Here is a 13,808-nt window from a genome sequence, read left to right as displayed (position 1 = left end):
AGGGTTTAGCAGCCCGGGCTGTGTGATGGCCCCGCCCATCTCTGCCCTGAAAAGAGTTGGGAGAGGAGCTTTCTCGCAGTACCCGCCCAGGATGTGAAAGCCGGTGGAGGCGGCGAAGGTCGGGAAGAGGCTAGTGGGGCCGTACGCATGAGGGCAGCCGAGGATGCCTTCGGATGTCGGGAGGCGCCAGAGAGGGGTGCCTCGGAAGCGATGGCGGGGACAGCCCCTTCGCGCTCAAAGTCGGCGGGTTCCGGGCGGGGCCCTGGGGGACACGGGGCTCGCGCCCTCCTCGCGGCAGAGGCGCCCGAGGGGCGGGGGCAGGCGGCGGGGCGGGGCGGGGGCGCGGGCGGCAGGGGCGGGCAGAGGCCTCTCCGGGAGCGCGGGGAGGAGCGAAGGGGCCTTGAGGGCTCCGTGAAACTGTGGGGCTGGCGGCCCGCGGCAGAAACGATCGTGGCGCGCTGGCCAGAGACTGGACGGTGTTCCCAGAACTGCCGAGGGAGACGGCTTAAAAGGCGGACAGACAGACGGCAGGGAGGGTCAGCATGCCCCTACTGTTGCACCCCGCCTGGCCGCTGCTCCTGGGCGCCACGCTGACCTTCCGGGCACTCCGGCGCGTGCTCTGTCGCCTGCCCCTGCCGGCACACGTGCAAACCGACCCCCTGCGCACCTGGCGTTGGCACAACCTACTCGTCTCCTTCACACACTCCATTGTATCTGGGATCTGGGCTCTGCTGTGGTGAGTGAACAACCCGGGGTAACGAGATGGCCGTGGGGTCTTTCGCGGGGTGCTCGGACTGGGCTCCCTGTTGCTATTCCCACCACTCTCGGGTGAACAGACGCCAAGGATCTCACCTGATTCCCTGTTTGGAAAACTACCCAACCAAGAACGGCTGTGGGAAACCCAAGGTACCTGGGCTTTGGCCAAGTCCCTCCTTACTCTCCAACCAGCCAATAGTAGGCGCCCACAGCACCCTGGGACTGGCAAGACTGTTGGGGGAGGTGAGGGTCCTCGGGGAGGCTGCAACCGCGAGAACATCCCTTTTTCTATTCCAGCATATGGCAAACCCCTGAAATGCTGGTGGAGATTGAAACAGCCTGGTCAGTTTGTGGCTATTTGCTTGTTTGCTTCTCTGCAGGTAGGTTGTGCCCAAGAAGGATAAGATTAGGATGGAAATTAGTTTAAAGTGTTAAGTCTTTTCCTCTTTCCCTACCCCTCCACTAGGATACTTTATACATGACACAGTGGACATCGTGGTTAGCAGGCAAACTCGAGCTTCTTGGGAATACCTTGTTCATCATGTCATGGTAAGGGAGAACCCGGTGAAATGATACAGGCAAAATCTTCATAACTCTTTGAGCCAAAGAGGGAGGGAGGCCATCTTAACCCAAAAAAGTCTTAACTTGTAAGTTGCCTAAGAGTCTCAGCAGAGTGCCTGGGCTTACCTACTATCTAGGTAAACAGACCCTAGTGGAGTCTAATCCTAGTAAACATAAAGAAATCTTAAAAGTTGATGCTCCTCTGCTTCTGTCCTGTCTGGTATGCCCAAGGCTGGCATAGCACCTGTTTTCAAGCGCCCTTGTTCTGTTACTTGTCTCCCCCCTCCCTCCCAGGCTATGGGCGCCTTCTTCTCTGGTATCTTTTGGAAAAGATTTGTTGGAGGTGGCGTCTTAACACTACTGGTGGAGGTCAGCAACATCTTCCTCACCTTAAGGATGATGATGAAGATAAACAACGCCCAGGATATCCTCCTCTACAAGGTCAACAAGTATGTCAACTTGGTCATGTACTTTCTCTTCAGACTGGCACCTCAGGCCTACCTCACCAAGTTCTTCCTACAGTATGCTGGCCAGAGGACCCTGGGGACATTCTTGTTGTCTATTCTGCTTATGCTGGACGTGATGATACTCATCTACTTTTCTCGCCTCCTCCGCTCTGATTTTTGCCCTGAACGTGCTCCCAGCCGCCAACAAAAAGACAAATTCTTGACTGAGTGAGAAAGGAGATCCCAGGATGTGTGACAGGGACAGCAAGCACAGCCAACAGCTTTGTAACATAAACTAGGACTCTGCCCCAAGCCTGGGTGTATTCTGGGGCCAGCCTTTCCACCTTAAGCTTACACCCACACTATTGAAAACACTAATGAAAGCTCTCTGAAGTCCTCTGTTCTTGGGCAAGGGTTGAAGCAGACCAACCGGTTGGGCATGGTAAATGGGTGAGGACAAGATGCTGTCCAAAAGCCAGCGAACCCATACCACCCCGCAATGGACGCTGACAGCTCTAAAATAACCCCTCGGCTCTTCCAAACTCTGGTATTGGTTTCACAACAGTCTCTGCCAGGGAAGGAACTCTTGTAAAGCTTGTCTTCTGAGCCTGTGATGGAGCCATGTTCCAGGACAACTAACACCTGTCTAATAAATGGCCCCTGGTACTTGGCCCCTGGTACTGAGTTAATCTAGCATGCAGGATGCATCATGGTGTGCCCCATTGGGTTAAACACATGAAGTCTTCATTGCTCAGAGCTGGGAAAGCCCTGGGTTTGATCCCAGTACCCAGCCTGTTACCACAGTATGGCCTTGTCCCCACCCCAATCAGAAAGCAACAAATGACAAGCAGCATTATTTATAGTGGAAAAAAAAAGTATATATTTAGAATTAACCATCTGGACTCACTTTAGATGATCCCAATCTGAAAAACAAAAAAGGGAGCTAAATTACTGGAGCTGAACTCCTTAAGGTAAAGTGAGCTGGGATGACAGAACAGGAGGGTGGGGTTTGTTAGAGATAGTAAGGCAGATTTTGATGGAGATGCAGTATCTAAACAGAAGTGACTGTGCTTACCTTGTTGGCAACATCTAGAGCATCATAATCAGGAGCCAAGCGAACATATGCCTTCTTCTCTCCGTCAGGCCTGTGTGGAGAAGGAAGCCTCAGCATTGGGTCATCACAACCCCACCCCTTCCCTCATTCCCCCCACCCCAATCCTCTGGAGCATCAGTGGTTCCTTTGTTGGTGTCATTCTTTTCCAAACATTGAGTTTTCCATCATCTGCAGAGGGGCTAGGAGTCACCATGAAGCCATGGTGTGTTTAAGTAACCCCACACAAGCTTGCTGCCTGACCCCACTCACCGTATCAGAGTATTGACTTTGGCCACATCTATGTCATAGAGTTTCTTCACGGCCTGTTTGATCTGGTGCTTGTTGGCCTTAACATCCACAATGAACACAAGCGTGTTGTTGTCCTCTATTTTCTTCATAGCCGACTCGGTGGTCAGTGGGAATTTGATGATAGCATAGTGGTCAAGCCTAGGGGAGATGAGAGGAAATGGAGTTAGCTGCCCTAACGCACACTTTACTTTAGAGCAAGACTAGAATAGGTGCATCAGACAATAGACTGCAATCATCTGCATCAGACTTTGGTCGCTAAATAATGTCATCATATGCACCTGAACACCAAGGGGCTCAACTTCCCATTTACAGACAAATCCTGTATAAGCTCTTGACTAAAGAATCAAGTTTAACTTATGCATTTATCCATCGGAGTTCCGCATTTCCTATTTACTGAGACCAGATCAAATAAAAAGAGAAAACTATGCTCACTTGCTAGAGGTTGGCTACACTTGGCAACTATTCCTCGAGACAGGGTCTCAAGATGGAACACGAGCTGGCCTGAAATCCAAGAGCCACTTTCTTACACCCACCCTTCTGGACTGAGACAGGGTCCCATGACCTTGGAGTTCAGATCCTCTAGCCTTGATATCCCAGCATTACAGGATAACCACCAAATACGATTGATGTAAAGCTTGAGGCTGTGCTGAAAGGCATCCGTCCAAAGCCACAAAAAGATCCAACAGCAACTCTAAAATTGGCTTTGAGCAGTCGGGAGACAACTTTTCCTTGACATCCTGAAAAGCCCAGCTTTACTTATGCAACTGCTTTCCATTTTGAAGCTAACTAATGACTCGAGATTCTAGGTACAAATAGGAAATGAAGTGTCTGGCAAGTACTTTCCCCATATGCACAACACTTTTTCAGCAGGCACATTCTACCAAACTTCCTGAGTGGTGTTAGAATTTGGTCAATTAAAGTGTTTCAGGGCTGGAGAGATGGCTCAGTGGTTAAGAGCACTGGCTACCAGAGGTCCTGAGTTCAATTCCAGAAACCACATGGTGGCTCACAACCCTCTGTAATGGGATCAGATGCCCTCTTCTGGTGTGTCTGAAGAGAACTACAGTACTCACATACATAAAATAAATAAATCTTTTTCCCCCAAGATTCCACACCATTCCCAGGACATGACTCCCCAATGGGACAACTTAATCATCCCACACCAGTCAATCAACACTCCCAATGTGTTCCAACAAGTGCTATTACACTTGGAACCAAGATCTCTTCATAGTCAACTTTCAAATATTGATTACATGTAATTAACTTAAAAAAAGACTTCACACCTACACCAGAACAATTAATTATGCGTTTTATAAGGGAAGCCATTGGGTGGGTACAGGGTCCTTACTGACTTGTTTCTCCTGGGTGCACTCTTTCGAGGATATTTTGGCTGCCTCCGGAGCCGCAGGGTCTTGGGCCGCCGGAAAGTGGGTGACGTTCGGATCTTCTTCTTTTTGTGACTGTGGACACCTTTCAGCACTGCCTTCTTAGCTTTCAAGGCCTTCGCTTTGGCTTCGGCTTTGGGAGGGGCAGGAGCTGGGAGAGGACATTAAAAATTATAGCGTGTGGCATTCATAAAGTGATCCCTTCCGGCGGCATTGTCAAACGTGCATCAGTGGTTCCTTTGAAGACATCACAGGTCTCAGGAGACTTCAAATTTTTTCCATCATATGCACGATACCACAGGCAAAGATAATTAACCCGTTGTAACATCACGTTGGTGCGTATAACCCCATTTAACGCGGAAAAGGGCAAATAAGGACTACTCTTAATCCCTTATAGTTGGGGTTGGGGATTTGGCTCAGTGGTAGAGCGCTTGTCTAGCAAGCGCAAGGCCCTGGGTTCGATCCCCAGCTCCGAAAAAATAATAGAAAAAAAAATCCCTTATAGTTTTGGAGACACGGTGCGCCACTCCGTGGATGTTAAGTAGCTCCCGAAAGTCAAAAGCTTGGCTATCGGTGGCGGGCGATGCCGGCCGCGTTGATTTGCAATACCCTTCACGGGACCAGCCCATGCGGCTTGGGCCACGCGATCCTCACACACTGCAGTGGGGCCTAAATCGTGACAGTAACTACAGAACAAACACCCCGTGACTTAGCCGAGCAGTAATCTTCCCCGTGAGTCCGCTCTGCGGGTATCCCAGGCCGAGCTGACACATTCCCATACCGCAACATACCTTCCTTCTTCGCTTTCGGCGCCATCTTGGCGAAAAGGGTTGCCCAGCCTCATTCCCATGAGCTTATAGAATGAAGTCTTTTAAAAGTCTCGCGATAGCTTATACATACCGCTGATTGGATGATCAGCAGTATGGGGCTTCCTGGGAATTGCAGTTCCATTTAATTTCCTAGAGTGGGAGAGGAAGCATGCGCCACCTTTCCCTTCGAAAGGCCGTAATGCTTCTTGGGAGTTGTAGTTTTTTTTGGTTTGGTTTAATTTGGTTTACTGACACAGGATTTTTCTGGAGAATTGTAGGTTTTGTTTTCTGGTTTTGTTTTGTTTTGTTTTGAATTGCTGTTCTTTTTTTTTTTTTCCTTTTTTTCGGAGCTGGGGACCGAACCCAGGGCCTTGCGCTCTCTAGGCAAGTGCTCTACCACTGAGCTAAATCCCCAACCCCGCTGTTCTTTTTGAGACAGGGTTTCTCTTTGTAACAGTTCTGGCTGTCCTGGAACTTACTTTGTAGAGTAGGCTGATCCTCACCAAGGACCCACCTACCTCTGCCTCCTGAGTGCTTGGATTAAAGGCCTGTGCCAACACCACATGGCCCGAATGGTAGTTTTTAAAAGATAACAATATCCCTAGGTCGAAAACAGTGGGTGGTTATAGCATCTGATGGTTGCTTATGGTCCTTACCACTTCACTTCTTGAGCAATTTCCAGCCTTAGGGAAGAGGTTTGTGGTGTCAGAAGCCAATAACACTACCAACTGGGAAGAATACAATTTCAGGGGTTGGACAGACGCTCAGCACTTAAGGTCATGTACTTCTCTTTCAGAGGACCTGTGTTGGATTCCCAGCAGCCATACCTCTATGGACACCTCTAGTTATGTGCACATACCTGCACACAAACAAGGGATTTTTAAGTCAAATGTGAACTGTACACACCTTTATTCCCAGCATTTCAAGCCCAGGCTGGTCTACATAGCAAGTTCCAGGATAGCCAGAGCTACATAGAGAAACCCTGTTTTAAAAAACAAAACAAGGGCTGGAGAGATGGCTCAGTGGTTAAGAGCACTGACTGTTCTTCCAGAGGACCTGAGTTCAAATCCCAGCAACCACATGGTGACTCACAGAGGGTATTGGATCTGTAACAGGATCCAATACCCTCTTCTGGTGTGTCTGATGACAGCTACAGTGCTCTCATATACATAAAATAAATAAAATTTAAAAATCAAAAACAATTTAAATACAATTTGTAGCCTGGTGTGGTGACACACATCTTTAATCTAACTTAACATCGGCAGATCTCTGTGAATTCAAGGTCAGACTGATGATCTACATGGCAAATTAAAGTTAGGTATATGTAGTGAGGTTCTGTCCCCTTTGTAGGCCACACCTCTAATCCCAGGAAACAGGAAGATTGACACAAAGTCAAGGCCAGCCTGTGCGATGCAGTAATTTCCAGACCAGCCAGCATTACATGGTGAGGCTGCCACAAACAGATGCAGCTTCCCCCGTAGAGAAGCAAAGCTGGATTTCTCTAACATCTCCATGTGATGCCTGTGGAAAATTGAGGTTGCAGAGCTGAATCAGATGTAATTATTACTACAGTGATTTGGTGGAAAAAAAAAAAAAAAAAAAAAAAAAAATCGAGTGTGAGATGAGATAGAAATCCAGAAGAGCCACAAAAGAGCTACACACACACACACACACACACACACACACACACACACACACACACACACACAGAGGTGCACAGGCGCACAGAAAGAGACATACACAGACACACACACACAGACATACATACACACAAAGAGTTTTCCAAATAAATTTTAAATTTTTTCTTTTTTTTTTCCGATGCTAAGGACTGAACTCAGGGCCTCGAGATTGCTAGGGAAGTGCTCTACCACTGAGCTAAATCCCTAACTACCACCACCACTACCACCACCCCCAAATAAATTTTAAAGAAAACTTTTTTGGGGGCTAGGCAGTGGTGAAGCACACCTTTTGTCCTAGCATTTGGGAGGCAGGGGCGGTCAGATCTCTGTGAGTTTGAGGCCAGCCTGGCTCCAGGACAGCCAGGGGTATACAGAGAGAAATCATGTCAACAACAACAAAAAGATTTTATTTTTTTAAATGTGTGCGTGTGTGTGCATGTGTGTGCTCGTGCATGTAGGTAACCACAGAAGCCAGGTTTCTGATATCCTAGAGCTGGAGTTACTGGTGGTCCTGAACCACTAGATGTGCATGCTGGGAAATGAACTCAGATCCTGTCAGAATGTATATGCACTATAAACTGCTGAGTCATCCTATAGCTCCTAATGTTGAAAGCAATCTTATTTTATGTGTATGAGTGTTTTGCCTGCATGTATGTCTGTGTACCACATGCAATGCCTGGTGCCCATGGAGGCTAAAAGAGGGAGTTTAATCCCTGGAACTGGAGTTACAGATGGGAGCAGAACCCCCGATCTCTATAAGAGCAGCAAGCGTTGTTAATTCTTCAACAGTCTCTCCAAACCTAACCATCGTCTCCCCCAACCCACCCCCCCAGTAGTTCTTGAGACATGACCTCACAGCACAACTCTGGATTGCCTGGAGCTCTTTAAAGAAATCATGTTAAATCCAAACGCACAAAGATCTACCTGCCTCTGCCTCCAAGTGCATGGGTAGGCCATCACGCCCGGATTTATTTTATTATTGTAAGACAAAAGTCACACTCTGGGGCTGGAGAGATGGCTCAGTGGTTAAGAGCACTAATTGCTCTTCCAGAGGTCCTGAGTTCAATTCCCAGCAACCACATGGTGGCTCACAACCATCTATAATGAGATCTGATGCCCTCTTCTGGTGTGTCTGAAGACAGCTACAGTGTACTCATATATAATAAATAAATACATATTTTAAAAAAAAAGTCGCACTCTGTAGCCCACGCTAGCTTTAAACCTGTAGAGTCCTCCCGCTTCATGAGACACAGGTGTGTCACTCATGTGAGCCACCATGCTAGACTTCAGTAATAATCCTTAAGTAGTTCTAGTAATAGTTGAGACAGCACATGATTTCTCTTGGATACCCTAGTTTTTCTTGTGAATAATTTCATAGTCCTCAATCCTGAACTAGTCTTCCCTTCCTAGTACTGTTGTTCTACTCGTTCTTGTATCTTCGAATTTAGCTCTAAACATATAAACATATATCGGTTTCTTTGCACGAGCTAGGTGTGTGTGTGTGTGTGTGTGTGTGTGTGTGTGTGTGTGTGTGTGTGTGTGTGTGCAAAAAGGAAAAGTTGTTCTGGTTTTGACTGTTCTAATTTGGCTAGAAAATGTATCCCTGTATTAGAATGGGGTTCTACAAACCCATAATGGTGACCACGCCAAAAGACGAAGTTTCACAGTCTTCTTTATCCTTCACGGAAGGAGGCTTGACGGAAGAAGACAACCGATCTGGGACGTCTGGTGCTTGGTGGACACCTCCTTCAGATCTTAACACCCCCCTTTAGGCTCTCCCTCTCACCTCTCAGGGCAGAAGAGCGAGCAGGGGCAGACTCCATGAGTCATGTGTCAGGCCTGGAGTCGTGGAGGGAAGCACCGCCTCTCCTTGGGCCCCTTCTCTCCCCCTTTTCCCCTCGTCGGCTCCCGGTCTTGCCAGATGCTGCGCTACAATCACCGGTTCCCCATCACCAGTTCCGTTGGGTAAGGGGTCTCGAGAAAGACGCGGCTCCGATAGGGAGATGTAGGGGAGACAGACTTAGGGGATCCCACTCTGGAAAGGCTCCAGCCTGGGTGGGGGCGGTACTGGTGTAGAGTAGGGCATCTGGAGCCCGGGCAGCGCGCGGGGAGGAGAGGAGGAGGGTTGGCTAGGGCCGCGGTAAGGGCGGCTGCAAGCCCGGGAACGACGGGGTGCGGGGTAGGGGGCGGCCCTTCTCCAGGAATTTCCGGGGATAGTGTTACAGCGTTCGCGGAGTGGGAACGGAGTGGGACGGCAGGCCTCGCCGCGCGTCCAGGGCCGTCGCCCCCTCCTCTCACGGTTCGCGGTCGTCGGCAGTGCCGACCCTGCACGCAGTGACCCTGTGTGGCGGGGCGGCCTCGCGCCCCCAGGCCGCTCTGTTATGGTAGGGCCATCCCAGTCCCGAGTTGTCGTCGGGTCTCCACGGCCCCGGGTTATCGTAGGAGCTATCCGACCCCGTGTCATTGTAGGGTCCGCGCGGACCCGGGCTCCCCGGGACGCGACTCCCCGCCCACAACTAGCGGCCGGGGGATCTCCCCGCCCCCGAGTGGTCTTCGGGACGCCCCGGGCTAGGGTAATTGTCGGCTCTCCCAGACCCGGGGTGATTGTCTCATCCTCTTGGCCCGCGGTGGTTGTAGCGTCTCCAAGGCCCAGGGCTCCCACAGGCTCTCCGTGGCCCCGGGTGATTGTCGGTACCCCGCGGCCGCGAATAATCGTCGGGTCCCCACGGGTCCCGGCCGCCGGGGCGGATCAGGCCCCTGAGTCTTTCCGGGGAGCCCCGCAAGGCCGCAGACAAGATGAACATTCTGGCGCCCGTGCGGAGGGACCGCGTCCTGGCGGAGCTGCCCCAGGTAGGCACCAGAACTACGTCGGGCCTCTGGTTGTCACTGAGTGTGGGCGGGGAGAAGGTGGCACCCGAGCAGTTGGATTGGGCCCAACCCTGTCGCCCTGCAAGGCCCGCTGCTCCTGGGTGGTCCACTTCCCACCCCACCCCCAATCCCAGCTTGCTTGGCTATGGCACAAAAGCTCCATTCTCACCATGTCCCTCTCAGTGCCTGAAGAAGGAGGCCGCTTTGCACGTGCGCAAAGACTTCCACCCCCGGGTCACTTGCGCCTGCCAGGAGCACCGGACAGGCACCGTGGGGTGAGTTAGGGACATCCCCTAACTAAAAAAGTACTCAAGAAACTTTGAAGTTATTCACCCCTTTAAGGCTTCATGGTTATGCCTCTGTTCTGCTGTTCTCCCGGTTTCCTCCCATTGAAGTTGTGAGCCTATGGAGAAGGCATGGAGGAAGACACATAACCCATAGAACCTCTAGTCTGGGGGGGGGCGGGGTGTATCTGAGAGAGGGGGGAGAGACACACAGAGAGAGACAGAGAGACAGATCGAGTAGAGCCCTGGGCCATCCCCAACACTACATGACCTCCCGCATCATACCAGAGAAAAAAGTCTGAAAGTTCCTAATGTTGAACACTGCCCCTCGGGGCATCTGTGCAGGACCTTCCTGGCTTCCAGGGAGGCCTGCCTAACTATGGTAATGTACTTTAATTGATACAGACTCCCTCTGTCCATCCACTCCTCTGTCCAACAGATTTAAAATATCCAAGGTCATCGTTGTGGGGGACCTATCTGTGGGGAAGACCTGTCTTATTAATAGGTAACAGGGTACTGGAGCTTGGCTGGGCAAGGATGCGACTGGATCAGTTTCAACAAGGTGGGCCGGGCTACAGGCTACTTGGCGTCTCCTTAGGTTCTGCAAAGACACCTTCGATAAGAATTACAAGGCTACCATCGGAGTGGATTTTGAGATGGAACGATTTGAAGTCTTGGGTGTCCCCTTCAGTCTCCAACTGTGAGTGTCTCTTCCACCCCTTTCAGCTAGCCTTGTCACCTCATTCTGCAGACCCTGTTATCTGGGTTCTACTCTCCTTTCTTCCAGTTGGGACACTGCTGGTCAGGAGAGGTTCAAGTGCATCGCTTCCACCTACTACAGAGGAGCACAAGGTAGGGATTTGGCTCTGCAAATGCAGGCAGTCTAAGAGCACACCAATCGTCTAAGGAGAGCTAGTGGGTAGGGACAAAACGAGGCATCCATCTTATCAACCTTTCTATCAACCTGCAGCTGTTTCTGTTAATCTTTCAGCCATCATCATCGTCTTCAACCTGAATGACGTGGCATCCCTGGAACACACCAAGTATGTGAAGATGCCAGAACAGGATGGGAAAGTCCAGGGAGGGTTTAGAAAAGATGATCAGGGGCTGGAGAGATGGCTCAGTGGTTAGGAGCACCGACTGCTCTTCCAGAGGTCCTGAGTTCAATTCCCAGCAACCACATGGTGGCTCACAACCATCTGTAATGGGATCTGATGCCCTCTTCTGGTGTGTCTGAAGACAGCTACAGTGTACTTATATATAATAAATGAATAAATCTTTAAAAAAAAAAAAGAGGGGTTGGGGATTTAGCTCAGTGGTAGAGCGCTTGCCTAGGAAGCGCAAGGCCCTGGGTTCGGTCCCCAGCTCAAAAAAAAAAAAAAAAAAAAAAGAAAGAAAAGATGATAAGGAAAAGAGAGTGTATCTAAGCACTGTCTCTGTAGCTCAGCGGTGGAAGCTTGCCAACAATGCATAGGAAACTGAGATCAATTCTTTGGAGTAAAGAAGCAGGGCACGCAGGGTGGGGGTGGAGGACCAAGCGAGTAACTGGACATGGGAAAGCTGGTGAATGAGGCCTGTCTGGCTCACTCAGCCCTTACTGCTTATCTACCATCTGTGGCAGGCAGTGGCTCGCTGATGCCCTCAAGGAGAATGACCCTTCCAACGTGCTTCTCTTCCTTGTGGGGTCCAAGAAGGATCTGAGTGTGAGTGTGCCAGCGGGGGACCTTCCCACCTTGGTGAGGGGGCCCACCCCCAATCTGACTGATTTTTCCCACAGACTCCTGCTCAGTATTCCCTAATGGAGAAGGATGCCCTCAAGGTGGCCCAAGAGATTAAGGCTGAGTATTGGGCAGTGTCCTCCCTCACAGGTGAGTTGGGGGCTCCAGCCTTCTGCCATGCGTGTGCCTGCCTGCCTCTCCTCTCACTTAGACATCCAAGCTGGGTCCAGTGTTCTAGTGTCCCCCTGAGTTTTCTGCTCTTCGCGCCAGGTGAGAACGTCCGGGAATTCTTCTTCCGTGTGGCAGCGCTAACCTTTGAGGCCAATGTCCTGGCTGAACTGGAGAAATCGGGATCTCGGCACATTGGGGATGTTGTTCGTAAGTGCTCTCCTGGTTGACGGTGGCAGGGAGCAAGGGGCAAACGTACATACCTTCAATCCCTGGTTCATATGTTTCCCACCCCTTTTCAGGCATCAACAGCGATGACAAAAACCTGTACCTAACTGCCAGCAAGAAAAAGGCCACATGTTGTCCCTGAGCACTGAGGATGGTCCAGAGACTTCACATTCCCGGGGTTACCGTGCCACCCCCAACGGCTCCAGAACTCAACCCCTGGGTATTTGCACTGACTTTCCCCAGACCAAAGAGCTCCCGGTTGATGTCAGTGCCCCCCAGAGGGTAGCTGGGACCATGCTAGTCATTTCCTGCCCCCAGGCACCATGCCAAAGACTGGATGACCCTTTATTCCTCTGGGGCTCTCCAGGGTGCCTGATTTGGGGGGGAGGGTGTCAGTGTTCTCGCTGCTTTTGCTCAGCCTGCTGGGCCTTTTATGTATGAAGATGCTTACTGATTCCAGCCTTATACTGTGCCTTATGCATTAAAATCCGTTATTAGCATTTTTCTAGGCTAGAGTTCTTTACTAGAGATAATAGATATAGAATGAGCAGGGACACGTAGGTAATTTGGGGATTAGGGCCCTTATGGGGAGTCTGTCCATTCCTGGCTCCTAAGACAGGGCTCACACTGGCTGACATCTCAGAGACCAGGTTTTGGAGGACTAACTATATCTCCTCGATCCTCTTTGCTGTTTTTCTTCTTTCCTCTCTGTCTCCCTCTCCCTTTCTTCTTGAGGTAGGGTCTCTTGTAGGCCAGCCTGACCTCAAAATTACTGTGTATCTAAGTATTGTGTGACAGAGTCCCTAGAGAGATGTGAAAAATTATCTATTTGTCCCAGATAGGGAACTGATGACAGATCAAAGGGTATATATCATCTAAGTCCAACTTGGTGAACCAATGAGTTTAATTGGTTTACTTACAAGGGTATGGGTAAGGGGCTGCTTACAGAGGCAGACACAAAGACTGCTGCATCACCAAAGCCACTCCAGTATGAGTGACAGCTCATGAAAGCTGGACATCTAGAGCACGCTGCACAGCCCGCGGGCAGCTGGACAGGTTGGAGGGGCTTCCAGTCAGCTCAACTTGTCTGAGAATGTCTCTTAAGCAGTCTCTTAAATATGTTTGGGGAAGGAGGAGCCTAGTGCATCTGCTCAATTTCAGGGATTTCCTATAGCCTTTGAGTTGTTTACTTCCTGAGCTTAAGGAACCTTCCTGAAGGATGGAATGTTTGATCTCCCTGTAGAATATTCTATGTGTTTTAAGAGGCTTCCCTCAAAAAGGTTTTATGTCAGGAAATTGCCACATGACACTCCTCCCTTCCTTGGGCTCTTAAATCATTCCTGTCCTCCCCCTAAGCCACCTCCCCATTCATAATGGTCCCTGAGCCTTGGAGGAGGTTACATAGAAGTCTGACTATGGTCATCTAACTCAGGTTGGGTAGTCTTTTATTTATCCCCATTTTTCAGAGTATAGCTGGTGGTGGGCCTTGACGGTATTTCTTTTG

At 50.1% G+C, this 13,808-nt stretch overlaps 3 protein-coding genes and 3 non-coding genes across 7 annotated transcripts; 2 read left to right on the top strand and 4 right to left on the bottom strand.

Moving 5' to 3' along the window:
* The first annotated feature begins 365 nt into the window (after positions 1-365).
* On the top strand, positions 366-2,431 carry Tlcd1 (TLC domain containing 1). 2 transcript variants are annotated; one of them, XM_032912978.1, is made up of 4 exons: positions 366-736; positions 1,054-1,136; positions 1,223-1,305; positions 1,612-2,431. In XM_032912978.1, the coding sequence occupies exons 1-4, from the start codon at positions 543-545 to the stop codon at positions 1,993-1,995; spliced, it is 744 nt and encodes a 247-aa protein (XP_032768869.1). In that variant the 5' UTR covers positions 366-542; the 3' UTR covers positions 1,996-2,431. The 2 variants fall into 2 exon arrangements, with proteins under 2 accessions (XP_032768869.1, XP_032768870.1); XM_032912979.1 differs by lacking the exon at positions 366-736 and adding an exon at positions 748-906.
* Positions 2,432-2,619: 188 nt separating this feature from the next.
* On the bottom strand, positions 2,620-5,444 carry Rpl23a (ribosomal protein L23a). The gene is made up of 5 exons (XM_032912977.1): positions 5,342-5,444; positions 4,518-4,701; positions 3,127-3,303; positions 2,839-2,908; positions 2,620-2,686 (listed from the first exon to the last, which is right to left on the bottom strand). Exons 1-5 carry the CDS (start codon positions 5,364-5,366, stop codon positions 2,672-2,674), a joined length of 471 nt encoding a protein of 156 aa, XP_032768868.1. The 5' UTR covers positions 5,367-5,444; the 3' UTR covers positions 2,620-2,671.
* Positions 2,987-3,051, bottom strand: LOC116910654. The gene has a single exon (XR_004389188.1). It is a non-coding gene; the product is annotated as a small nucleolar RNA SNORD42 (small nucleolar RNA).
* Positions 3,374-3,444, bottom strand: LOC116910668. The gene has a single exon (XR_004389200.1). It is a non-coding gene; the product is annotated as a small nucleolar RNA Z17 (small nucleolar RNA).
* Positions 4,773-4,841, bottom strand: LOC116910653. Its single transcript, XR_004389187.1, has one exon. It is a non-coding gene; the product is annotated as a small nucleolar RNA SNORD42 (small nucleolar RNA).
* A 3,400-nt stretch (positions 5,445-8,844) lies between the features above and the next one.
* Positions 8,845-12,807, top strand: Rab34 (RAB34, member RAS oncogene family). Its single transcript, XM_032913770.1, is given in 12 exon segments — positions 8,845-8,925; positions 8,927-9,010; positions 9,814-9,888; positions 10,090-10,181; positions 10,630-10,695; positions 10,789-10,890; positions 10,978-11,042; positions 11,182-11,233; positions 11,812-11,893; positions 11,968-12,058; positions 12,179-12,286; positions 12,379-12,807. Coding segments are annotated over 12 exon segments (951 nt in total). The 5' UTR covers positions 8,845-8,859; the 3' UTR covers positions 12,447-12,807.
* Positions 12,808-13,808: the final 1,001 nt, after the last annotated feature.

This window comes from Rattus rattus, chromosome 9 (assembly GCF_011064425.1).
Source record: "Rattus rattus isolate New Zealand chromosome 9, Rrattus_CSIRO_v1, whole genome shotgun sequence".
Classification (NCBI taxonomy): domain Eukaryota; kingdom Metazoa; phylum Chordata; class Mammalia; order Rodentia; family Muridae; genus Rattus; species Rattus rattus.
The sequence above is the reverse complement of the archived record's forward strand: the minus strand, read 5'-3'. Positions and strand labels throughout refer to the sequence as shown.